The following is a 27,993-nucleotide window of genomic DNA, read 5'->3' as shown; positions in this document are numbered from 1 at the left end:
GTCATTATTTAAGTCAGAAATGAAAGGTCTGCTCTCAAATATAATGTCAAACTAGGTCATACACACAGCACAGAACGAATATGGGTTACAGAAATACATTACAGAAACGTATGTATAGGCGCCGCTCCAACCAACACATCTTGTCAGGAGATCTGAGATCTGCTCTGTTCCTGTTGGCCAAACTGGTTTCTGAGTTGCACTGGACCAGTACTGAAGGCAGTCTTAGGTCTCTGTACTCGCCCATTATTTGTTAAGTCTGTATTGGAGACTGTGTTGGCCTCATCTTTACCTTTTTGGGTAAAAACGCATCAAATACCTGCTCACTGCAGCTGACCCGTCCCGTCCCATCAGCCCCTGGAGGAACAGTCACACATGCCCTGGCACAGACACTGGCAGAACCCGTAGACCAGGCAAACTGTCAGGCTCGATGGCACCAAGCTAACACATACAATGCCCAGTGTCACTCTCTGAATCACCAACAAGTAGATTCCTAGAGGCAGTGAGCCAAAGTATAAGAAACCCAGCAGCCAGACCAGGATGCGCGGGACGTGATTACAGAACTTGGACAGGGCGTCCTGATCAACCGGCCCATTGGAGCCTATCGATACCGAGTCCAGGCTCTGCTCGGCGTAGACGTCAGAGCTGCCGTTTCGGCTCGGGGAGTGCTGTAAGTCCCCCTGCACTTCCATTATAGTGATAACCAGGCAGTTGGAGGACTCGTGAGACGGGCTGGAGGAGGAGAAACTCGTTGGAGTCAGGACCACCTCCCCGTTGTGGTCGGAGCTCCAGGATTTGTCCCGCATTGCCAAGTGGGACATGATGATAGCATCGTCAGGGAGGGCTGACACGTCGTACTCTGTGACCTCAGTCTGGTGTCGGCAAAAGGGGCAGGAGACGAAGCCCGTCCCGTCAGCGATGTCCAAAATCTTAATGAGGCAGCGGACGCAGACCCGGTGCAGGCAGTCCAGGATCTTAGGCTTGCGGTTGTGGGCATTGTAGCGTTGGTAACAGATTTTACACTCTAGTTCCTCTGGTGGAGGACAGTCCTTCTCTTCTAACTCAGCCTGAGCGCCGCTCATCTTCAAGTCATGTTCTGGGGAAGGCGAGAGAAATATAGAGGCAGAGACACATTGAGGAAAAAGTGAGTGAGAAGTAAAAATGGTATATAGTCCAGCATTACATGTGACTTTAAGTAGGATGGAAATTGCATTGGAACAAGTTGTTTCTATGATCTGCTGTACCTCTACAGGGAAAGGTCAGGGTCTGCCTTTTTCTCTGTACGTGCTGGTGATGAATGATTTATGTTTTGGGAGTTGGATCAGGGTGTGAACCCAGAGCCCTTTGTGACATAGCAATAGCCAGGAATGCTATTGATTTTTGGGGAGAGCTAGGAGGGATAGCTGCTCCTTCAACATTTCCTGTTGGCTCAGTCATTTTGTGTAGAATGCAATGTTGTTGCAGATATTAATTATAATGACCAGCCCCTGAATCAAAGGATGATAAAAAGCCCTTTTTAGGTTTCTGTTTGATCTGTTAGGATACGCAACTTAAGAGCAATGACATTTCTTTATTAAAAGCCAATCGCTCCTCTTTTGTTAAAACTGACCAATGAGTGCTTTAGTTAGCATTAATCCATGCCTGTTGAATTTAATTATTATTAAAAAAAACTACAAATGATGGGTGGCAATTGTTAAGTGAAAAATGCAACTTAAAAACCATAACTTTCCTAAGAGGACTCAGCCTATACCAACCAATTTGATCTGTTTGTGTAGATATTTGCAAATACTTGAAGAGTCTTCACAGAGGAAATTAGATTAGAGAATGTTTACAAAGTAAAAAAAAAAGATATAGTGGAATAATAAAGGAATTTTTATTGATCAGATATTACAGATTTCACCCCCAAAAATAAGATTAGGGCTGACACGAGACAAAAAAATTAGAGAATGACAAGACACAATACAAACCAATGACCAATCAAAAACTATATTTAGTTAAGCCATGCCGTGGATTTCCTATAATGTCCCTGAGGGCTGTGAAAATAGGTGAGATCACACATAAGGGACGGAATGCTTACGCAGCAGATCTGCAGTCTTCAAATCAACACTACATATCCCCAGGTCAACTTGGAAAATATTAATCAGGAGACTGAATGAGAGACGCTCTCCGCTCCAGCAAGGGACATAGATCCGCAATGCACTGTGCTACACACTGTATTTAATATTAAAAAAAACTATATCAATCATCTCATTAAGTAAGTTACAAAATGACTTTTTTTTAATATCAGAACAATCTTATACAATCTTATATAAGCCTCTTATTGCTATACATCGTATAGTTGTATGCTTTGTGGTTTATACGTAGATCTATTCAAACTGAATGAGGTATGAATCTGAACTGAATACATTTTAATGCTCTCTTCTCTTGAAATAGCCTGCAGCAAATGATGAATTATGAATCCCGATTTTATACAGGTAGACAAATACAGTAGTTTATTTTTTTAACCCACTAATTGTGTGTGTGTGTGTGTGTGTGTGTGCGTGTGTGTGTGTGTGTGTGTGTGTGTGTGTGTGTGTGTGTACGTGTGTACTTGTGCCCTGGAACACTGCCACCATTTGGGTTTCACTGTCAATTGTGCAAGGAGCAATTTACAGGAAAGACTTTAATGGGCAGGTGCTGTGTCTGCGGCTGAGTCAACAGACGTACCAGGAAGTGTCCCGGATCTCTCTCCCCGTGACATTATGTCACTGAAGCTACCCATGAGTAGAATCAGCGGTCCTCTTATTTTTAATGTCTGCTAAGATGGTGAACGACATGTGCATGTTGTCGCCTATCCCCCAGACGTGACAATCAGCAAGGACAGGGGCGCAGCAGAGGCTGAAACAGGCTTTCCAGTCTTTGTCCAGATCCAGGTTTTTTTTTTTTTTCAAATTATTTGAACTATTTATGATTCAGTAAAGGTAAGGTAAGTTTAGTAAAAACTAAAAATAAACGAGAGTGCTTCCGTGACCTACAGCTGCAGCTACCTCATTCTTGTTACATCTTACTTTACTCACTTCACCTCGTCATTAGAAAGCCCCCCCCCGTCAGGAAATATGCTATATAAAGAAAAGTCAGTCAATCATTCATTCATGACCATGAAATATAGATTGAATAGGTGGATGTTGCCTTTGGAGTTGCCCAGCAGGCCTCTCTGTGACTTGCTGACTGTTAAATATTTCAGCCAGCAGTCTGTTGCGTTAAGAAGCCTTCTGAAACATGTCAGAAAGAACCAGCTGCATCAATCCCAGGAGCAGATTCTTTCCAAGTTTTCCCGAGACCTCCTAGACAGATAAATGCAGTAATGACACTGCACCGGGATCATGCCAGAGGAAAATCCATGAACTTAAACATAAAGGTTAAAATCGTTTGTAAAGCTATTTTGTGGAGTTAACTCTTTAACCAGAAATAATTGCGTGTGTTCTTAAACAGTAGCAATGTCTTTCTTATCTCATAAAACGTTTTCAAACATCAACAATATTGATTGCATCAGCTTATTTTCTTCTTTTTGTGCTCTGTTATTGGTTCATTGCTTCCTTTTAATGGCGCATTACCGCTACTAGCTGTCAATATGCATTACCGCTCTGCAGTTGCCAGAAATGTATATTGCAGTTTCCAGTAGAGCCACACCTCTGTTTATCCATTTCACACCTCTAGCAAAACTGTGTACACACAGATCAAACCTCTGCATGTCACACACTCAATCATTTGTTCTATGCCAGGTGCCAGCCATTCATCAATTCATTTTTAAAAGCCAATTTAGAAGAGAGGACAGTCTGCAGTGAAGTGGAGACAGGAAACAAAGGGAGAGGGGGGGAGACGAGCAACGAATGTCAGCAGCTGGAATTGAGTCGGGGATGTTGAGATTCTGTGTCATGCGCTGCAACCATTTGGTTGTAGAGGTTTTAAATATATTTTGAATACTTCCAAAAATTGTCATTTGCTTTTGTCGGTAGGCACTGCGTTTTGAGTTGAACAATGACATTGCCGAGTATGCCATTTCGAGGTTCAACACACGTTTCCACTGGGCTGCTCCCGTTTAAAAGACTACCGTGGTTTTCCATTCTTTTTATGCTGCCAGATCCTCCATTTCTCAACCTTGAAATTGTTTTTTAAGCTCGGCGTTGAAAGGTATATGAACACAACCCGCATCATACCCATGAGAAATCTCATAGCTCCACAGAAAAGAAAACTTAATTCAGAGCAGTGTAGCCTGTAGGAAACAGACTGAGGCAAAACACACACATTGCATCTTTGAGATTGCTCATAGTTCTCTGAAGGGAACTTTGAGGCTTGAATTTGGGATTACTGCTCGCTGCCAATTAGGGAACTGCAGCTGACAACCAATGGAGTGATAGTTAACAAATCAACCACTCTTTGTCTACTAGTCACAGCGGTGTTATAAACTCCACATTGAGAGTGAAGAAAGATTGGACAGCAGCTTCCTAGTCTTGTCGGGTTCTGACTGACTGATCGGTTAACTGTTTGGTTGACTGACTTATTGACAGATTGACTGACTGATTAGTTGGTCTCCACGGTAAATATGTTTAATTTGAAAGGTGAAACATTGATTTGAAAACGGGTTATGTAGCTCCACTATGGACAGGAGAAGGAATAACAGGGGAGGAGGTGGACTGAAGCTGACATTTGACATTTAGGATCTGATTGGAGGAGAGTTGAGGGAGTCTTGATGCGTAAATAGATGAAATTGTGTTCCTGTTCTCCGGAGTAATTATAGATACCGTTACATCTTACTTTGGCACACATATGGGTTATTTCATTGCTCTCTGGAAAAACACTGGAGAATTTACTCTTATTATATTGTAATTTCAGTAACCTGTTCTGTAGATGGCAGCGTTAGCTGGGTGTGATTAGAGAGACTACTCTTTACCCAGCGGGTGTGGTTTAAAGCGTCCTTGAGCTTCACTAAACATCTCAAATCTTGCATCTAGGATTTGCATTATGCGCACAAAACTGGAAGCTGAGTTTGGCTGCTATCTAAGTGCTTATTGCACATTTTAACCATTAAACAACAATAAGAATTTTTATCGATTATTGCCAGTTAAACAGCAAAAAATTATTATTTTTTTTTTTTTATAAAAGCTGAGCAAAACTCAGAGGAGCGGCTTGTCCCCAAAATGAGAATAGGCTGAAGAGCCTGGGCTGAAGTTGTCGCTAACTTCAGGGTTAAACCCCTTCACTTTAATCAGAAGCTAGTAAGCAAGACATGGGAACTTGGCTCGGTTCTTGAGGAGAAAAAAAATCTGTTTTAGAAAAAAAATCTGTTTTAAATTTAGATTGTATGGACCCGGTAGTAGAGGTTGAATTCTGCACCCAATTTCTGTAGAGCGTGTGGCTAGGCATTAACAATGTCACCTTTCTTATACAGTCTGAAAGCGGTTGTGAATAAGAGATTGTAGTCATACCTGAAAGATACATCTCACATGTCTCTGCCTTATCTGGAGCACACTGAGTGAACAGGCCAAGTGTGATTCAACATCAGCTGATTATACAATTACATATGACATTATAGCCTTTGTGCAGCCAAACAATAGTTTGTAGCCTACAATTGTGCATTGGAATGCAGCTACCTTGGGATTCATCAGTTATGTCATTGTTGTCTAAATCCCAATTGAGCATCAGTTAGACCAGTTGCTCTATGTGTGTCCGTCTGCCCCTCCATGCTGGTACTACTGCATAATTGTTTGTTTCCACATCAAATCAAATGCTAATTACACACATGCAGTAAGAACGAGACGTGCATTCCAAGAAGAACGACAGCATCAGTCGCTTCAGCAAGTGCCCCAAAACGACAAAGGTTTAGAACAAGCAACAAAGCCCTCTAGCGGCCATATTGATAGTGATGAGAGCAAATGTTTTTATAGAGCAAAAAAGTCAGTGTAGAGAGGAGGTCAGGTTGGCTGGATGGGTCAACAAAGCACCAGGCTTTAACATAGGAGACCACTGTCTGTTTTCCATTTCCAACTGTTTTCTGGTAACTGCGTTGCCTAACCTTACCAATGTGGACAACAAAGGCACTCACTTTGCCCCAAACCACCATATCTCCCTTACCTTGACTAAGAGCTTATTTTTACCTGAACCCAATCTTTCCCTAAACCTTAATCATAGCTTTGTCACCTCGTAAAACTGATTTATTTGTCAACAGTGATTTGTAACTGTTTCAATGGGTGCTGACGAATCACGCTCTCCTGGCAATTCGGGTATCAGATGACAAAATGTGTTGTTCTCAAGGATAATTACAAACAATGCATTTTGCCATTCAATTTGGAGGACTTGTTGGTTAGAACATTATGTACCTTTGAATCCCTACCAGCTCCGTTAAAGCTGTTTTGTAGCTGACCCTGAGCGCTCATAGGAGGCTGAACCAGAGGTGAATTTAACCACGGGGAAATCAATGAGTATCACCTTGACTTATTCTACAAACCACTACCAACGACAAGTCGATATTTGTTGAAAGCAAAAAGTGCTTTGATCAACAAATGTTCTTGCATAATGGCAAAGACTTTGATCACCATGATGAAAGCAAAGCCTGAGCTGGGTTATCACAGACGTCTAGCACAACATTGAGCTCCAGGCGCTCTGTTGCATCTGCACCTTTACAGCCAGAATTATCAGTCAATAATCTGCATGGATCTTGGCAAGACGAATTCGATGGAACACTCTGTTTACTGCATTTATAGCAAATGTCAAGAGGGACGTAATAGATTTATGCTCTTTTCTACAAAAAAAATTGCTTTTTAGCCGGCAAGTACTTCTTGGTAGCTTGGTGGGTTTAGATTTACAGTCTTGTCATGTGAAAGCTTTTAAAGTCTTCATGCGATTAACAGCAAAGCAGTTAAGGATCTACCTCCGACGGCATTTTGACTCACAGACTTACAGCAGGAATCCCACAACACATACCACACAAAGAAGCCCCTAATGCACCCACCATTTCTAAACTCCTAGCTGGCTGCACATTTGTGTGTGTGTGTGTGTGTGTGTGTGTGTGTCTGTGGTTTGCAGTTTGTTAAACCTCTGTTTACACTGTATATGGCAGGCAAGATAGGACACATATCCTCCCCATCCCATATGTTCTCATGCTCCCCTGCCTCCTCCTCTCTACTCCTCCTCCTTTCAGTGGGGATTTTTGATGATAGCTTCGACCTTTGCTGTCAGAATATGTGCTTGGTGAGGCTCCTCTCCATCATACGATTGATCCAGAAGATTATGTTCATGCTGCTGTTGGCAGATCTTTCATCCTTGTTCACAACAAATAGGTGTAAACACAGAACAGTCTTTTGGTAAAGTTCTCTCATTAAAAAGACGACAAACGTTAAATCAAAACATTTCAAAATACACTTCTTAGCTAACTGCACTGTCTAGGCCTTTTACTGCAATTATTTTTCTGAACCTCAGATTTTTATATATATTTGATTGCACATAAGCCATTTTAGATAACACCCCCACTTCAAATGTTTCACATGAAAGATAATTGACCCTATAAACCAAACCGGAGATGAAATCTTAAAAACATATTGCTCTGATAATTTAAAATCCAGTGAAACCTCTCTGTCTTAGTGAGCTAAAATGGGATTTTTTTTGTTTTGTTCCAGAAGTTGACAAAAGTGGATTTGGAAGTTTGATCTACTTTAGCTGGAATGATTCTCCTGCAAAGACACGTGATGAATACATTCAACTGTCGTATTTATTTTCTATGGTAAGATGTAGAACCTACAGACCAACTCGGCTTTACAGGAACAGTGTTGTACCTTAATTTCATTGTATTATTTCTTGATCTCCAGGTGATGTGGTGGTCCACTTTTACACTGTGATCTGTAGCTTTAGCTTCTATCTTTATCTTTTTTAACCTGTTTTCGCTGCTGAATCAGTTTTTCCTCCTTAAAATATCCTTCAAATGCATGTTGTACAGCCTATGTCTGCTGCTCTCTGAAATTGCTTTTCCATTTTCCAAATTATATTTATGCAGGCAGTGTAGTTAGTGACAGTGTGGCCTCCATGGTGGCTCTGACATCTTGACGGCGTAGCATCAGGAGCCGGGGCTTAACGGTCAAAAATAAGGGTCAATTGTGGCCTTTCTTCTCCGCGTTCTGCACATTGACCTGTGAAACCTTTGGAAGCTCCTCGCCATAAAATGCAGGCACACAGGAGTGTGTAAGGGAGAAAACTGAGCACTAACGGAACAGAATATGCTGCAACAACAAGAGAGTTGCTATAACGTTCACATAAGCTAGTACCAACAGGACGTGAGTGCAGGGATTGAATCACAAGCATACGTATGTTTTGCAGTTTGCATTTGCTAATCCTCCTGGCTTAATGACCAGAACTAAATGTGACATTGACTGTAACATTGGTAGATGTTTGTTACAGACCTGAGAAGGAAAGCTTTCACAGTTCTTTACTAAGGGAGGTGCATTTGTGCGTGTGTGTGTATGTGCTGTTGGCAGAAATGCTGCTACAACATCCCTTATGCTGTGAACCTTTTTAAACCCAGCAGATAACGAGGCTTACTTATCTTACTTCTGTCGTTACACCAACCCCATACTGTAGTTCCCCTCTCCATCGCAAGCCAACCTCCTCACACCGGTGGACTGCCCCACACTACAAGAGCTTCCCTTTTCAGCAAAGGTCAGAGATTTTTAAACAAAAAAGGGCATGACAGCAGAGTCTTGTGAGAGGTGACAAATCAGATCTTCCTTGACATTGAGACATTTAATGCTGTACATCAGTAGCTTGAAGAAGAAATGTAATCATTTCTAACCTTTACTGAACCAAGAGATGATACCTGGCCTACCTGCTTCACACTCAGGAAGATTTACATGTTCACATTGTGTAGCTGCACAGAATCACACAGGATTCTCCTGCTGGCCACAGGGAGATGCACAATATATTTTTAGTTGTATCCACTGGGAGCCAACCAATACAACCACAGTGTTTTTTTCTGTTGGCCCCTGAGAGCTTAGAATTGCCACCACAGTCTTGCATTCTCTACCACTGGAATCTGTCCAGTAAACAACCAGTACAGTAGAAAACTATTGCCTCTTTTCTACTGCATGGCTCGGCTAAAATCGTGTTTGGTTCCAGGTCCTTGTCTATTTCGCGTTCCACTGCTGATAGTACCCCCTCATTGTATGCTGGATTCTCAGCTGATCACCGTAGCGCTGCCACGTGTAACTGCCGTGCCATCATCTTTAACGCATAACTTTCACTTTTGTCAATTGTTCAACATAGTCTAGGTCGACGTATTTTACGGTGTAGTTTGCAGGGTGCCATTTTTTGGAATCTGGGTCGAGTGAATACAAAAAATGATATTGACGGTAGCTTGGCTATTCAAAAGCGGCGGGTTTTTGCATTCCCTTACCAATCAGTGATCGGCAGTGTTTTTACTCCACCTTCTAGTACCGGCTCACATCCCTTGGAACCTTGACTGAGGTATCAAAAATCACCAGGTACTATCCACAATCTTTGCTAATGTAAAACCCCCAAAACAGCAAGTCAAGCTGAGGAGAGCCAAGCCGAACCATGCAGTGGAAATGTGACAGTATCTTGCTTGTTTCCTCAGCAACAACTTTCCCTTTTTTCTCTCACTATGCGCCCATCCATTTTATCCACTTGTATTAGACGCAGTAAGATCGGGTGGAGAGTACGGTCTCATGTAGTTGACGTCTTCCTGCCCTATTGAACTGCTTCATTACCTAATGACACAAGACGGCCAATTTAAGCAGAAAAGGTCAGTTTGTTTACTCGCGCACGGATGCTTTATAGCTGAGAGAATGGAGGCATTGCCGTAGGGAATTTAAACATTTTGATTTGTAAATTAATGAATCGGATAAAAGGGTATGGTGTGGTTATGAGGTTGTGAGGTGTTAATTAGAATAACGACAGGTTGGCAGATAAAAGGAGAGGCGGGTGTATATACAGTAGCCTTTATCACAAGCCAAATATTTACTCAGCATTTAGACTATGACTGTAGCAGCAGTGGTTGGCTGCAGCACAAATAGTTTTTCAGCATGAGGCAGGACATATGGCAGCTTTGATACATTGTTGGTTTCAAACAGGTGGTGGGACCCAAAGGATCAACTTCAAATGTCGTTTCCTACAGACAAACAAAAGAACCAGATGACTGGTTATTTTAGGAAATAAACGGAGCAAAGCTTGAGAGCAAGTTCAAGCAGAAAGCGTCAGTGTAGTGCTAGTCACTGCAACATGCAGTATATCAAACGCTCTCCCACAGCATCAGTAGGCTCTACGTTGCCCCAGGGGGAAGTTATTGTTGTCAGGTCTGAGTCTGGACGCCATATACATATTAATCCATTTTCCCATAAAAATCTATTAAACGTGAGTTGACTGACTTTGATTTTGAAAGTTAGTGCTCAAATGTGCAGGGAAGCATAAAGCATGCACATGGAAAATAAAATAAATAAATAAAATAAAATATGGCACAATTGTGTCTCTTAAGGTTTCAGACTGCTATCAAATCTCAGTCCCTACTGAAAAAACCCAACTGAGCAGGTGTGTGTGCTGATGTGTGCTCAGTGAATAAACAATTGTTCTGAAGAAATGTATAAAACATGATGAAAAACATATTTAAATACATCTACAATCGCCCACTGAATTGTAGTATCAAAAATACTTTTCTGCGTTTTTTTTGTATTTTTGTTGTTACTGTGTGGAGAAGGTCAGCCAGCCTCTGGGCTCCAGCTAGGAGGGGGGATGTATTGGTTTGGCATTGCTCAGCTCAGCTTGTTATGAGGGCTAAATGTCACCGCTTCAGCTGGGCTGATGCTGTTGCCGTGCTGCCTCCCGGGGGGGGGGGGGGGGGGGGGGGGTAATGGAGATTAATGGAGATTCAGGGCAAGCTGTGGAGACATTTTGCTTTCCAGGTTCAAGTTCTCCAACGGAAAATACCGACTCCATTCATTACTGAGCACAACTGGGAATTTGCATGGTGGTTGGGGAGAGGGCTAGGGCCATATTCAGGGGTAAAGCTCTCAACCGGCCAGGGCATGTATCCATTATATGATGGGAGCAGATCCAGATGTGTTTCAAATAAATATTTAGAGGGCACAATTGTTAGCAGGGCCTTGTAGCAACCCTGCTAAGACAGGACCAAGACTGTTGAGTGCTTCTTGAACGTGTCTAGTAAAGATGTTTGATGTCGCTAACACATGTCTGCTTCTCTTTCTACGCACTAAAAATACCCTCTGTCATCTACACGTCATCTGGTGACTCATTTTCCTTTAGCAAACTACAACAAATGAATACATACATGATTACATTAAAAATATGAATTATTTAATTGGCAGTTGACACATCAACACTGTATCTTTAAACAATTTATTGCACCATCAAATGATTAAGCATTTAAATTCTAGTTACAGTATATTGGTCAATATTTTGGTTATTTCTATCTTAAGACATATTAGCAGCCTTGCCAAAACGTCGGACGTGGTTTGATTCAGTACTATATGACTTTCCTTGGCTGTCACATAGGGCAAGGGAAAATAGTGACTGTTGCTGCCCGCTAAGCACGTCAGACTATAGCATGGTGGTGGCTGATGACATATGCTGCCACCTAATCACCACCGAGACCTTCTTCTGAGGAGGAGCGGTCACTGGTATAGGCGAGTGTGTCACCTCTGCAGGATTAAGCGGGCAAGCCTATATTTCCTGTACTGCTCTTTAGAAGGTGAGGCTTGTGTAAAACATAAGTTGGGCATGCTGCATGTTGGTACTAAAGCCAAGCGGCAACCTCCGAAGCTGAAAAATAACGTTATGCATAATTAAGGGTGTGTCAGCTTTGAGTGACAGGTGGGTGCCTTCACAGTGAGGTGTCACCTCAGTTCATTTGAGTCACTGAACCTAAACCTCTCCGCCATGTTTGTGGTGTCAGTGCCTTTTGGATAATTTTGAATTCAAATATCGGACAAATAATAACGCTTGTTAACGCTGTTAGCTGTACGCTGTGCATTCTGCTGGCCATGATTTATGACCCCACAAAAACACACACACACACACACACACACAAACACACCAGCCTGCACTCCACAGTGGCAAGACATCAGTAAATAAAAGGCAGGTCAGATACTTAATCAATCAGACACATTACTTGCGACACTATTGTCAGGCTGCGCTCATTCTCTGTCAGGTGACGTAGTATACAGAGTATCAAAGTCCCATGGATGTATGAAGAGAACTGGATACAGCTTTGGAGGCGAGGTCACGTTCATTCTTATGAAAGTTGCTCATTATGCCAAAAAGGTTCGACTGCTGGGTAAAAAAATGACCTCTTCTGTAAGTCTATAGGGAAAAAATGACCTCTTCCGCATCCATAGGCCCATAGAGCAAGCACACTTGCAGGCTTTTAATTCCGCCTCCCAACGGCTCGCTCATCATTATGCCGGTGGAAATAACTCTGGATTCGGCTATTAGTGAACCTAATGAGGACCTAATGATTTAAATAAGGGCTATTTAACTGTTTGTACTGGTAAAAAAATTATCCGCTGATTTGCAGACGTCTCTTTTCCAATGTCCCAAGTCTATGGGGAAAAAATGTTTGGGCCCCATGGCATCACTTGATGGACTTGGAAGATTTGATACATTGTTGGTTTCAAACAGGTGGTGGGACACAAAGGATCAACTTCAAATGTCGTTTCCTACAGACAAACAAAAGAACCAGATGACTGGTTATTTTAGGAAATAAACGGAGCAAAGCTTGAGAGCAAGTTCAAGCAGAAAGCGTCAGTGTAGTGCTAGTCACTGCAACATGCAGTATATCAAACGCTCTCCCACAGCATCAGTAGGCTCTACGTTGCCCCAGGGGGAAGTTATTATTGTCAGGTCTGAGTCTGGTCAAACGAACACGGGACTTTCACCCAGTAGACTTCTGTTTGTGTCCCATGTGAAACCAAGTCAGCGTTGACTTTTTGTTACGTAACTTTACCAACACCACTTACATAAGTTACGTAACCAATATATTTGTTTCACGTAACAAATATTCTTATTTTAATCACTATCTTTCGTGTTTTTGGTTAAACCAACAAGTTGTTTTGTTACCAAACCAGTTTCTGCTCTGCAGGGGCTTGTGCAGGCTCACTGATAGACAGCTAGTAAAAGGTCTTCAATTGCTGGTCTGATGATGCTCTGAATATATTAATTGCTTAAAACTACTAATGCTTGATTGCTAAAAGAAAGACACTCAAAGCTTTCGGTGACGAAACAGTTAAAGAAGCCACTTTCAGTATCGGTACTAGTCGGTGTCATATAGAGCTTATCTTAAAAAGAGGAATCACAAACAATCCCGGTTGTGTCATATAACATATTTGTTCCATATGAAAGGCAAAGTGTCTGTGTTTAAAACAAGTTGCCTCATGGCTGAAGAGCTTTTTGGAAAATATGGCATCCTTTATCTTCAAGAGACAGTGAGGTTGTATATCTAAGCCTGTCACAGATGATTTAATGGATGACACAGGTACAGTATGAAATGACAGTGTTGTAAATCATATGCTCCGGGTAAGGATAAACGCCTGTATGTGTAATTCACATGTGCCCAATCGATGTCAGGACTGTTCAGGACTTACTGTGTGTCCCTTGGTGGTTCAAATAACACCAATAAGCTCCAGGGCAAATGATACTGCTATCAGTATTCCAACATCATTCATACATTCATTTAACAATAGGCTTTGCTCACTGCCGAACAAACTTTTTCACAATGTGTCCAGCCTTCCATACTAGCCATGTTATTCTGTCATGGCTCTGTTTGTATTCTGTGTGTGTTGATAAGATAAGGTGGAAAGCTACATAATGTATTTCATGGTTAATCCCACCATTGTGTAGACTCTGATGTAGGAGGTTGATTATTCTTTATAAAAATGGGTGACAATAATGGTGATGATGAGCTGATGATTTTCTTCTTTGCGGACTGTATTTCCTCGGTGGACTATTGGTTTGGAAATTATGTAATTTTTAATTTTTTTTTTGAAAAGATGTACTCTCCCTCTTTGCAACAGTTTCTAGCCATGTGGAAGAAACAGTCACATTTAGCTACGGGAATAGAGAGACTTCAAAACTGTCAAACGTAATTGGACCCAAAGTCCTTTTTACCCAGCGCAAAACTCATTTTGACATGCTCTTAGCCCTCAAGTCCATCGCAGGCAATTACTTTATTGTTTTTCATGCTTTTCATCATCTCTTTGAGAGCAAACTCTCTTTCTAAAGCGAGGCCCAAACATTCATTTTTACATTAAACATTTTTACAGTAAAATAAAAAATGTGAAGGGGAAAATGTGTAGAAATTACAAAACTGTCAGCCACAAACGATGCTCAAAAATATCTAAAACCACAACCATAGACCGAATCGTAGGAAATGTGAAATGTAATTTAAAATCATTGATTTTCCTAATACAATTCCAAAGGGTCTTTAACACACACCACTAATTAGAGTACAGTCGTTTAGGTACAGTCGTTTAGGGATTGGTTGGCTAAGGGAAAAGCATTTGCCCGTCTGTTGGCACTTTTCTGAAAAAGGCTTCATAAAGAGAAGCCATGGTTGCTCTCTGTTGCCCTCCGTGTACAATAGGCAGGAGCAGTTGGGGGTAAAATATGCTTTGTGCGAACACATTGTGTTCAGATAATTACAACTCACCAGTCCTCTGATCTTGTACCATACTTACTAAATTAAAAGAAGAGATAGGATAGCTTCAGAAATACAGCCAGAGATTTAAATCAGTATCAAATCTATCACCAGTATTTAAACACGCTTTTCATTACTACTCCTGTGCAAATGTCTCGGAATCAAATCTAGACAAGCAAGCTACTTGTTTGATTTACCCTTTATCAAGCAGACAGAGTAATAAACTCCAATGCACACACACAAATAACGGACAAACACACACACACACACACACACACACACACAGTGTGTGTCCTACAGACCTTTTTTTTATCCTCACTGAATATCCAGCTGCAGAGGACAGAGCAGCAACCCACAGAATCTTTTTGTCCATTTGCATTTTCCTCTGCCTCTCTTGCTCTAACAGTGTTTTCTTTCATTGATTTACTTTACTTGCTTTCTTTTTGCTTTTTTTAGCCACATAATAATGAACATGTATGCCACTTATATGAGTGTGTGTGTGTGTGTGTGTGTGTGTGTGTGCTGCACCACCTGCAGTGGTTCTCAACTGTCCACAGCTCAACAGCCGCTGATCTGCTGATACAATAACTTAGATATAGGTCTCAAACAGAACTATTATTTTCTGGACACAAAAATCCAAAACAATTAACACCAAATCCAGTAGAAGTACACATGCACCCACATCAGCCTCTCCAGTGAAGATCTGCAGGTTAGAGTGTGTGTGTGTGTGTGTGTGTCTGTGTGTGTGTGTGTGTGTGCGTGTGTGTGTGTGTGTGTGTGTGTGTGTGTGGTTCCTCACCTTGTCCCAATGTGTGTGACTCCCCCTCTTCCACCCCAGTTGTCTCTGATGCGCTGTCCTTCATGTAAATCCGCCTCCTTCATAGCAACACTCCACATCTCATTCCTCTGTGTGTGTGTGTGTTTACGTGTATGTGCAGGTGTACCGGAGGCAGGCGTCAACCAGACTGGCAGTGTTGGAGGAGGCAGCGGAGGGGAGGACAGCTTCTTACCACAGGGAGATCCTTCACCTGCAGAGGATGCTAAGAGAAAGACAAGAGGCTGAGGAGAGACTGCTGCAGTCCAAACGGTAGGAGGGGAGTGAGGAGGAGAGAGAGAGTGAGAGAGAGAGTGAGAGAGAGAGAGAGAGACAGAGAGTGAAGGAGAAACGGTCGGAGGCAGACGGGCAGAAAAAGGGAGGAGGATAGGGAGAGAATGTGTGAATGAAAGAAGGAGGAGAAAGAGAGAGGAGACTGTGTGTGTGTGTGTGTGTGTGTGTGTGTGTGTGTGTGTGTGTGTGTGTGTGTGTGTGTGTGTGTGTGTGTGTGTGTGTGTGTGTGTGTGTGTGTGTGTGTGTGTGTGTGTGTGTGTGTGTGTGTGTGTGTGTGTGTGTGTGTGTGTGTGTGTATGTGTGTGTGTGTGTATGTATGTGTGTGTGTGTGTGTGGAGGGAGGGAGAGCAGAGACATCGAGAGGCAGCCGTAAGGTGTGCATGAAGGCAGAGCCGGTCACATCAACAAGACAATTACTGGCAAGAAACAGATGGAGATGTCTAGACGAACAGATCGGTGTCAGCCTTCTTGTTAATAATCCGTCTTTTTTACATTGTTTCCCTCAAAAAGAATAAGCCAGGCATTATCATCTGGTTTAGCTCATCACAGGGACAGTACAGTACAGACATGCCAGAATTTGAGATAATTCAGAAAAAGTGTTTACCTAGTTTGTCCACCAGAGAGCACTCACTTAAATGCCTTTTGCATTGATGTACATACGTTGGTCACAAGTCTTTATAGCTACTACATAGAACTTTCATTTTGTGTTGGTTTTGGTGGTCCCTGTGGACAAAAGCTGTAGTTTTTACGAGCACCAGAGTCCCTTTAAAGAACCTCTTGTTTTACTGCAGCAGGGTCTGACAGTCTGCTCCGCTCAGTCCTGGTTCTGGTTCTCCAGTGCCTCTCTTTTCCCCCCAACACGGCCTGGGCCTCCAGCTGTGTAATGTCCGTGTTGACTCCCAGAGAGGCAAAGGAAGGAGAGTCTGGTAATCCTGCGAAAATCATTTCATCACATTTCGTGGGGAAATCAGACCCGATGACGGGGATTAAGAATAACTCCATAGAAATAGCTAATGTTCCCGCTGATATCTTCTTTGCTTATGTCGGTCATGAGCATCAGTATAAAATTAAAAGTTCATTGCCGTAACTTCAATAACCAAATTTAAATCTGCTACAACCAATATATGTAACAGAAATATGCATAGAAATAGCTTTGTGTACAAACACAAACACAGCTGCCCCCAAGTGGCCACAAAAATCAGTTAAAGAAGCTTCAAGCCGCGGGTAATGCATACTTTTAACTACACCTGAGCATGATTGCTGCCCCGCGTGTCCTGCATCTGCTTGGAGCGTTGCGTGACACAATGTGACCCACAACAGGACAACAAGTCACAAGTGAGAGTACACACAAAAACACAGCCTGATAATGCATCAAAACACATCATTTTACAAGAGCAAGACATCATCTCTTTTGCTACTGTGTATCTATGTATTCTCCGGGTTTTATTTGTACAGTATAATAGATGTAGATGCTGAAATCCCCGTTAACCCACTGCACGCAGCAGATCACACAGCTCTTCTAAAATTCTCTCTCAACACAGTTAACCCCCTTAGGACCGTCCATTACTACCAACCCTCCGATCCCCACTGTGTGTCCTCATTTACAGGTGCTAGATGGCTGGGGGTGAAACATCTGATTTTCAACAGGATTTGCATATTGCCTGAAGCGTTTCATGTTAGAACTACATAGAAAGACCTACTTCTGGGACAAACAGCATAGGGTGGTGGGTAATCATTGGTGTCGATGCAAAATTAACAATGTTTTTCATGTTGTAAGTATTGTATTTATTTAAATCTAATTGGGATTTTTCTTGTGGTTATATACATATAAATTCTTGACTTTTTTGAACTACTTGGTGCTAGAATGTCAGAAGAGAAGAAGAAGAATAGCAATCTTGTAAATGAAGGCTGTTTGTAAATGATAATCGTAGTCCATTAAGCTAATTGAATTGTCCTGGTGAGGGAAGTAATGTAATAACCAAAATAACTGAAATGACAGGGTGATATGAAAAAATGACAAATGTCATGTAGCCAATCATCTGAGTTGGGACAGATTTTCAGGAAGACTTTTGCTACAGTGTGACAGCCATGAAAAACTCGACTGGTACTTTGTTGCTCCTGAAACGATCTCCCACTTCCCCTTTATTCCCTCATTGGTGTGTCTGTTTTTAGCTCTGTCCCTGGGCCTGCTGCCCGCTGCTATCAAATGAAAGCTAGCTAATCAGATTGTGAGAAGATCCTGTCCTGCTCGGCCCTGAGGGCATCGTAATGACAAATCACACACACACACACACACACACACACACACACACACACACACACACACACTACCAAGCACATCATTCACGGCACTTGCAACGGCTTTACGTCACCACAAACCGCTGTCCTGCTGGCCTTGTGAAACTGCTTTCACCGCCAGATTTACCGAACACGCGCTCTACCCTGGATGCTGTGAGTCATTGGGATGCGTGTGGGTGAAGCCCTGACTGACCCCCAAATAATAGAGTAGACTAGTCTACCAGCTACAGCAAACAAGTGAAACTATCAGTGTAGTTGGTGGTGAGTTCCTGTTCTCAGCTAAAGCATTAGGCGTTCAGCCAGGTAGCGATCCACTCAGCTGAAGTCAAACTTCTCACCTCCACACAGAAGAAGAGTCTGCCTCTTCCTCTCTGATGCACTGTTTTGTATTCTTCCTGTGCTATAGCAGCAGACTTGCTGATAGGTTGTGATTACCGCCTGCCTGCTGAGTTCTCTGCAGCCTCTGTCTTGAGACTTCCAGAAGCTCAGGAGGGGATTGAGCCTTCAGCTCACTTTTCCCCTCCAAAAGCAGTCCCGTCTTCCCCACGTCCAGCCACAAACACATAGAAAGCCACATATGAGCAGAGAGGGATCTCGATAAAGGTAGCTGAAGTCTCTAGTGGATTCGCATTGGGACATATGCTTTCATTTAATTTCTTTCACCTGATAATATCAGTCATTCACACTACATTTAGACTGTGTTTTGGGATTGAATGTGTTTGGTATTTTGTGGAGGGCGCAATGAATTGGTTGAAATTGATTGATGATTAAGAATGTACTGAGAATTGTTGGAGAATGGATTCATAGAGAGTTAAGTACCGTATTTTCCGCACTATAAGGCGCACTTAAAAGCCTTTAATTTTCTCAAAAAACGACAGTGCGCCTTGTAATCCGGAGCGCCTTATATATGGATCAATTGGTTAATTGGTTGATCCATACTGGTTGTACACGGCGCTCTGTCAAAATGTTTCAGTACGACTGGTAAACTACAAAGCCGCACCGCGGTAAACACCGGTACTGTGCTTACTCCTAGTCCAACACCACTTGTGTGTATAAAGACCCCAAAATGGCACCTTTCAAGAGACACGCTTACGACGCTATTCTATTCTATGTGCCTTATAATCCGGTGCGCCCTATATATAAAAACAGTTCTAAAATAGGCCATTCATTGAAGGTGCGCCTTATAATCCGGTGCGCTTTATAGTGCGGAAAATACGGTATATATCTGTAATAGTTTTTGTGTAAAATATTTGTAGATTCCATTCCAGGGTGCAGCCCTGGACTATTACATACAGGGTAAACTTGTGTTTATTTAGATATTGTTTTCAGCTTAGTGACACAGTCTTTCAGTTGTAATTCTGATCTAAATGGAGTCTTCCTCCTTACAAGTGTGTTGGAGCTTGTGGTTGCTGCAGTCTGAATTCTCCTGTTTTCAGTGGAAAACAAGCAGTGTAAATCGTTGACTTTTTATGTTGATGGCGCACACGCTTGGAACCTCATGCATCATTAATGCTGAAGCCCATGAATGCAGATAAAAACATTTTAGTAGTATTGCCTTATCCCTTGGTTTCCCATCAGGTTCAGGAGGTGTTCTGTGTCTGCTGCATCCAGCAGAGAGGACCAAAGATGGCCGGTTCTCTTTTTCTCTTTTGTTACTTGTTCCTTACTTCCTGTGACAAAGTGCTTTATAACTCGTACTTCCTTGTAAGGGCTCATCGGTTTCAAGAAAACAGCTTTTAAAAAGTACTACAAGGAAGCATGGAATTGACAGTGATGGGTGGTGATTATATGGCAAACTTTACACAAGTAGCTACCGTTCTTTCTTTTGTACGCATGTCTCCCCAGCTTCTTGGGAAGGTTTGTTTTGTGATCTAAAGTCTGCCATTGGCACGTAGTAGGAGTACTTTGCTAATAGCAGCACTCCCCTCACATATAGAATCTATAATACGTTTGTAGAGCTGCAACCACCACCAAGATACCATTTCTCAATTCCACTGAAATAACCCACAGTGGACCTGTTAGTTGCTTATAGTGTTACAAATGTTTAGTTTTTTTCCTAAAACAGAAGCCATATTTGAATATTTTATAAGAAGAATCAATCCAGAACCTCTTTTAGTCACAAAACTTTAATCCATAAAAAAAGTTTATGTGAATGATGTCCGAGTATCGCCCAAAGCATGCTGGACGACAAATTGAAAACTTTCTCTGAGACCCTCTCCTAAGGTATGGATCTGAGAATAGCCAGATTCAATTTAGCAAAGCCGGTGACATGTGTGGATGTTACAATTGACTACTACTCAGCCGTTGCAGTCTCTATCTGGCTCGAGGACTATTAAATTATCCATGTGTATTTGCGAGATGACACAGTACTTTTCGGTTAGGGAACAGAAGGACAAAGACTTTATTGAAGCGATACTTCAGGACGGATTGTCTCATGCTGGTGCCTGTGCGGTTCCCTGTTTCTTCCTCCCAGCCAGACTTATAAACCCCACTGCTCAGATAACATTGAATAATGTTAGTGTCTGAGCTGACAGGGTGAGGATGTTGAGAGGGGGAGGATGTTGATTGGGGATTCTGTCTCAGAGCGATAGAGCGAATCCTAAGATGGCTGCAGCTTACTGGAGCTATAATTGTAATGGAGACATACTGAGATAGAAGAGCTGCTGCTGAGCAACCGACTGGTCACCACAGCTTTCCCACCAAACCACACACACGTACACATAACAGACATGCTCCTGATTAATTTTCCACCTCTTACAGCGGCAAGACGTGTCTTTGTATCTGCATAGGAAGCGATGCAGAGTGTGGTTGCCACGGGTAACGCATATATGCATGCTGTTTGGGCTGCAGGTAATGAGCAGACGACGGAGTTTGTGCGGGTCTTTACTCAAAGAAACAACATTATTTAATCTTCATTATAATAAGAGTGAAAGCATTTCTTCCCCTCATAGTTGAGTCAATGCTTTCCAGATACATTTGTGATGTCAGAGCGACTCGATGATTTTAGATTACATTGAAAATTCTGTATTTCAAACCCCATCTACAACCAATCTTGTGCGTTTTTTAAGGAATCAGGTCCCCATACATAAACAACTAAATAGATAGTTTCACTTGTCTCCAAAATGATCCTTTCGACCATCATAAACTATTCATGAGCCACAAAACTACTTGAATAGGTTAGAGAACAACCATGCTCATATTTGTGTTCAGAATGTAAAATAAGTACTTGAACAGGGTTTTTAAAGTTTTTACAGTCTTATCACCTCGTGTCGTATTAGTGACTTGGGGAACCCCCGTAGAAAATGAAATCATATATCTCAAGGTGTTTCTCAATTAATTTGATATAAACTTGTAAATTTGTATATTCACAACCTTAGTTTAGTGTGTTTGCATTGAACATTTTCTAGTTGGCACTAAACAAAGTACAGCTGAGGCTTGGGTGACCAGATGTCCCGTCAAATTCAGGACAGTCCTGACTACGTACGAGCAGTTGTCCCGAAGCCTGTTCTGTTTGTCCTGAAAATTGAACTAAATCCAAGTGTTGATCAGATAAAGCCGGCTAAAACAATAAATACTGATTGTTGTGAAATACTATTTTGGTGTTGCGGACAGACGGGCAAATATTGGACAAATTGATGATGCCGTTGGATCACCAAAATGATTACGATTCACGCTAAGAGGGACATGAATGTCTGTACCAAACGTCATGACAATCCATCCAATAGTTAACGCACGTCAATTCACTCCCAACCACAAATGTGAACTTCATGGTGGCGCTAGAAGAAAAGTCTCGAGCGTTGCAATGCAACCGTTACAGTTAGCTGTTAGCTTTGTTAAGAGCAGGACTGTGCGAGGGAGACCGTGTGCTGTTACTCTGAGCAGCATGCATGGAAATGAATTACAATATAATAAGATGATGATTAAATTAGTTTTTACCAAATGTTTCTTTAAGGACAGCCTCACAGAGCTGCTAGCATGGCTGTAGACTATTAGTCGTGTTTTATGTTTCACTGCTTTTAGACAGAAAAGCAACAACAAAAGCATATCCCCAATCCTGTGTGTGTCCAAAGTGTTTTTTTTTTTTACTGTGTAGCTGTACCCTCTCTTTAGCCTGTCACTTCATTTCAAATACACACGTACAATATTTGAGTTGTACAGTTATGCTGATGTTCCCTCCGCTGTAATAAGCGGCTAACTGAGTCCAGACATGGAAGCTGATTGCCTCAGTTGCTGACGTGTCAACCGCCTTTGACGAAAGAGCTTTAATCCATCAGCCATTATAGCAATAACAGCGCACACGGGTAATTGCAGTGCTGTCTCCTTGGAGCTGGTATTGTTTTCTATTGTCACTCCTTCCTTCTTTTGTCTCTCTCTGTGAATAATAAGTTGTTGATTCGTGAAATCATACATAAAATGAGAAGAACATGGCCAACATTGATGGAACGGTTTTTGATTTAATCATGAACTGAATTAACAGTGAAACGTCAACTCTAATGTGGAATATCACTATCTTTTACTTTAAATGTTTACAGAAAACACACACACACACACACACACAGAACACAAGTCCAATTTTGACCTTAATAAATGATCTCAACTCATGGTGCTTTAACTTGCTTTTCCTGAAGCTTTACAACACATCTCACGGTCCTCATTAGCGAATAGAGTTTGCTCAGTTGTCAGGGAATTGGACCAGTTGTCGTCATGTGACGTAAGTGGGGAACTTGGGTCTCAACAGGCGTAACAGCATCGACTGTGAAAGGGTAAAAGGCATCTACCAGAGAAAGGTGTTTTTATTTTATTTCTTTGATTCAGTAATGGCTTTTATTCCAAATGAGTTGTGATTGATGATGTGTTGAATGGACACATTTCTGGACCTTGACATCTTTTTACAGCATTACTGTCACGGCTGTTGTTTATGTTCCTGTCTGTGTGCTTGTCAAGTCTTATCAAGAACGTGGCAAAAAGCTCAAACCTATAACAGCTGATGGACATAGTATTTAGACTATCGTATGCAAAAGTAATGGACAAAAGAAGAGCAACAACAGCTGTCTGACAGGGTCTCAATAAAACAAAATGTTTTTTTATGTTACAACTACTGTAATGGTGTTAAGTAAAGTGCTCATTTTTGTGAGGACATTATCGATAGTTAAACAGAGATATTGCTCTTGCTGTTTGGCAGAGTAACAAACCGGTTTTGCTTGGGTTAAAAATGATAGTTAGGCATGGCCTATTTAAACTCAGTCATGTTGTTTAATTATTGTTAATAAGGGTCCGTTAAAACGAAAGCTTGAGGCCACATTTAATGGGAACGGAACACATATGTTTTTCTCACCACAGGCAGACCACATTTTGAGACATTATGCTCATTTTAAATCCACGGTGAGACGGACTCAAATGTCATCACAGCTCTCATTGTGCTGATTATGCTGAAATAGCATCATCCCTCTTCGTGTTAAGAAACTGATCTGGAGGAAAAGAATAGAAAACCGAGTTTTATGGCATCCGTTGATTTTGAATGTGTGACGCTTCCAAGTCAGATCCTTTAACAATCATACCACTGACAGTTATTCCCATATGATCTGATTGCGGTGTAACACCCTCGCAGAGCCTGATGATTGCTTCTTTATTTAGAAACACTTAACTTTTCCCTGCATTGGGCCAGTTCATGTGGTAGCTTAAACATCCTTACTAACGTGAAGGTGAATGTTGTGGCCATTCGAATGTAAAACCACACACACTGACTTAGAAAAAAAATGTATAAGTTCTAATTGAAATACGCCACAATTGAATGTGTTTTTGTGTGGTGAGAGATATATGAGGTTTAATACAATCCTAAATGGGGTTTGTTTTACCGGGTTTCAATACTACCAGCCAAAGTGATTTAGCGTGTCATGGACACTAACGTTCTGTAGGTTAAAGCTCCAGATTATCAGCTAAATCAAATGCTGTTTATCCAGCACATTTCAGTCTGATCTGGTTGCAATTTGTTGATTTATATCCCTGACAGCAACAAACAGACAGGTAGAGACTTTAGGTAAAGTGTCATAGATAATAAACAGTGTTTGAACACAAGCAGTTAGTAATTCTGATAGATCTGTTACATCTTCACAAATCAGTCTTCTGATCTTCATCATATTTGACTCATTTCAGTTTCCCACCATTACGCTTCGGATGCAAAACTGACACTTCTTTAGTGTCTACAGCACACATGGATAAATAACGCGCTGGTATCCAGGCACAGAAACGAGGGGCACAACCCTTATGAATCTGGCCATTTGATTGGTAGTACTAGCAGTACGTAAACATCTTTGACATGACAGGAAGACATTTGATTTAGTCTCCTGCACGCTACCACATCCTCCATTTTACTCACGACCATTTTATATTCCCAGCACTGTGAAATTTAACCAAAGCAACTACAGCCTCGATTGTGCTCTAGCACATTCCCATTGCTGATATGAGCCGTTCTCTCTTTCATTTAAAAAAATACAATGCTTCAGGCACTACTTAAGAAATATTTGGGAGAGGAGATGACACATGCAACTGTATTCCCAGGAGGCCAGTGTTTATGGATAAGGAGGAGTGAGGACTACGAATGAATGATGTATGAATGAGCTTCATGGCCACATCAATGCTGCATATCACCGGTTATTCAACTTAAGAGCACCTTTCATTTGGGTTTAGTTATGATTGTCAGCCTACACATTAATAGTATTATTTTCTCTCTTTCGTAATTGTTAAATTAAATTCTCAGAACTTTCTTCTGTTTTTTTATTTCCTTTACATCACCTTATCAGCTTGCACTTGACTAACTGACCTCCTTGTTTTCTCTCCTCTCTCTGCTCCTCCAGGGAAGTAGAGGAAGAGTTGGAGGTGGTGTGGCAGGCAGCATCCAGGGAGAACCAACAGATGAGAGAGACCCTTTTGGACTCGATGCTCACTGCGGACCATCACGGCAGCGCCTCTCCTGGCCGGCCTTCTCAGGCTCCAGACGAGGCCACTGCAGCCACCCAGCATCAAACGCACAGCTCCGGGCCTCTCGTCTTCACCTCCTATCAAAGCCCTGGGCTCCAGGGAAGGTCCATATTTAAATCTGACTCAGACCACCAAAACAACCCCTTGGACGAGAGACATAAGCATGGGCTGGATTTCTATTGCTAAGATTCTTGAAGCCATAAACCATAGGTGTGTTTGCTCACAACGGCAAGATAGACTGTGTAGATAACTACACTAGTTACAGTCCTGAACATGTCAACGTACCAGCATCGTCAGATCGACTTTGTTTCGCAAAATTAACCCTTAAAACTTGCACCGTCCTCTGTAACAAACTCATAACTGTATTTAAGTACTTTGTAAGCACATGTCTCAAGTAGAAACCAGTATGTACAGTGAAGGGGAGGCAATAGTAGTCTGGGTAAGGTCACTTACATTTTTTTAAATTGTCCTGCAAGGACACAAGGATTGAAGTAAAACATATAAAACATTGGAGAAAAAAATCATAATAAAGCAGCTCAGTTTTGACAGCATGGCCAAATATACCTGACATCTGGTTGGGTAGTCAGAAAGTCTGCCAAGATGTATCCGCTTTATAAAGACTTTTTTTTTATCTATTTGTATTTTTGAATTCGTCTCAGGGTTTTGTAGACCATGCCAACTTGTATAATAGATTAACAAGTTCACCCAATATTGGAGAAAGTTGCATTATTTAACTTGATTAAGGCTGTTGTGTTCTAAAGAATTTAGCCAATGTTGCCACCTGCTGGGCACATGTGATAATGGTATTATCATTGTCACGGTGGCAATATTACATGGTGCAGAACAGGCAGACATGGAAAAGCTACAGGTAAAGAAGGATGTTCAAAATGACTAAATGACATTGAGCAATTTTTCTGGAGAAGATAGTAGTGATGGTATTTCAGAGCACAACACATAACATCACCTCTTTGGCACTACCGCAGCCCTGCTGCATTAGACTGATACCACAAGGCAGAGTACTGTCTGAATGGAGATGTGCCACAAATCCCTGCTGACGATCTCAGACCAGCATGACGGCGGTGCAGTGGCTCAGACACGTATTATATCTGTAAAGTGACGAGGGACACGTCTAATACCTGGTGTAATCGTAGAAACGGGCAGCCTGCCACCAAAATCAAAACAGCCAAAATATGGCTAAGAATTACTCTTAGATATCATAGAATTTAACAGAATTGAAAAGGTTTTGACATTCATCTAACAACACAGATTCACACCATGTAAGAAGTTAAGAATTCAAACGCTATGAAGTCTTATTGGCATCTGCACAGCACCAAAAACACAAGACTGAGAAGAATCCTGCACACCGTCTGACACTTGCACTGACTTTATTAAAAACGTTCTGGTCTTTTGCCTTTCATCAGGTAACATTAAAGGAAATTAGAATTGAAGGAATTTAGCACGGTGAAGGTCAGATATTACATTAATATCAAAACATCTTCTGCATCCCTGAAATAGAAAGTTATGGGACCTATATCCATGAAAACATTCAGCACAACCCAGCATGACAAATAGGCCCCAATCATCTCCTCTTCAAAATAGGGAATGCTTGTTGCAAAGTTGTTATTGTAAAGTAGTGTAAAGATATTTTTACCCGAAGCAGTATGTGTATGTACACATGCATGTACACTGCACTGTGTCTGCTATTCAGAGGACAGAAATGTGCCTGTTTAAAACGTGTAAAATGAATTGGTTCTGAACCACTACCTTCTAATAACTAAATAACCCTGTAAAAGCAATTCAAATTCTAATAAAAGGCTCTTGGATCGTTAAAAAATATGAAAGCAAGCATCCACATTCACACCCCTCACCCCTCCCCAAAACAGCCAGACTCGAGAACAGTTTCTTCCTGCAGGCATTACCTCTGATGAACACTAACATCAGTCATACACTCAATATCCCTCTAACACCAACATATGTAATGCTACCATTATAGATTCGATTTTTACCATTGTGATGCAGAATTAGTTTTTTTTAAATGTACATATCACCTGTCACTGTCAATATAAATCCTACACACTGTATATACAGTATATAGACCTCTGTATGTACGTACATACTGGGGGACTGGAGCTGGTGGATGGGGTCAGGACTGTCTTATTGTCTTTCAAATGACAGTAAAACTCGTTTGCCAGGCGGAGGTCATTAATGTATACGTACTTATGTCCATTAATTGTCCACTGCGGGACAAATAAAGGATTATCTTATCTTATCTTAATGACCTCCGCCTGTCGCTTTGAAAGACAATGGGACAGTCCTGACCCCATGACCCCATCCACCAGCTCCAGGGGCCCATGCCTCTCAACCACCCATCCTAGTGCCGCCCCCCCCCCCCCCCCCAATCCCACACCACAATTATGACTCTCTCTATTCTCTATTGCACTGTGTTTATTGTTATGCACCATTCACCGAGTCAAATTCCTTGTATGTGTAACGTACTTGGCAATAAACAGTTCCGATTCTGATTCTGTACATACATGTTCATATTGTAAATAATCATCCATCAATGTATACTCATTCATTATTTATTTATTTGCACTGTTTGTTTCGTTTACAACTTAGAGAACATTTGACTTTTATATTAACGTTTTACTTTTTATTTAATTGTTGGAAATTGGTGCTGTTTATTTATATGTATATCCTATTTATATATACACCTATTTTTTCACTCATACATGTGCACATAACAGTGCTATCTATCCTTTACCTTTATATGTCCTGATTAGTTGTCCTTGTCCCGAGCTGTTATTTCTATTTCTGTGTAATTGAGAAAGATGCAAAAAAGAGAACTATTTCTTTGTATGTGCCCGCATACTTGGCCAATATAGCGGATTCCGATTTAGAACTTTGCTCGTCACATTATTTC

The 27,993-nt window shown here is 41.5% G+C and overlaps 2 protein-coding genes across 2 annotated transcripts in view; one reads left to right on the top strand and one right to left on the bottom strand.

Moving 5' to 3' along the window:
* The window catches only part of cep89 (centrosomal protein 89), a 50,219-nt gene extending 22,627 nt beyond the window's left edge, over nt 1–27,592 (top strand). Inside the window, exons 17-18 of the mRNA XM_076078087.1 lie at nt 15,625–15,773; nt 24,947–27,592. Coding sequence (XP_075934202.1) covers nt 15,625–15,773; nt 24,947–25,256 — 459 coding nt within the window. The 3' untranslated portion in view covers nt 25,257–27,592. The remainder of the gene's footprint in view (nt 1–15,624; nt 15,774–24,946) is intronic.
* Nucleotides 348–9,657, bottom strand: LOC142933720 (E3 ubiquitin-protein ligase RNF182). The gene is made up of 3 exons (XM_076077935.1): nt 9,643–9,657; nt 7,602–7,680; nt 348–1,093 (listed from the first exon to the last, which is right to left on the bottom strand). Exons 1-3 carry the CDS (start codon nt 9,655–9,657, stop codon nt 348–350), a joined length of 840 nt encoding a protein of 279 aa, XP_075934050.1.
* Nucleotides 27,593–27,993: the final 401 nt, after the last annotated feature.

This window comes from Anarhichas minor, unplaced genomic scaffold, assembly GCF_050575085.1.
Source record: "Anarhichas minor isolate MPS153535 unplaced genomic scaffold, ASM5057508v1 ptg000062l, whole genome shotgun sequence".
NCBI lineage: Eukaryota > Metazoa > Chordata > Actinopteri > Perciformes > Anarhichadidae > Anarhichas > Anarhichas minor.
Note: the sequence above shows the minus strand (reverse complement) of the source record. Positions and strands in the feature narration are given on the sequence as shown.

Coding starts and splice junctions, on each gene's coding strand:
- LOC142933720 (XM_076077935.1), bottom strand. Junction 1,094..7,601: donor TAGCTCACTAAGACAGAGAG/GTTTCACTGGAT, acceptor CGCCTTCCCCAG/AACATGACTTGAAGATGAGC.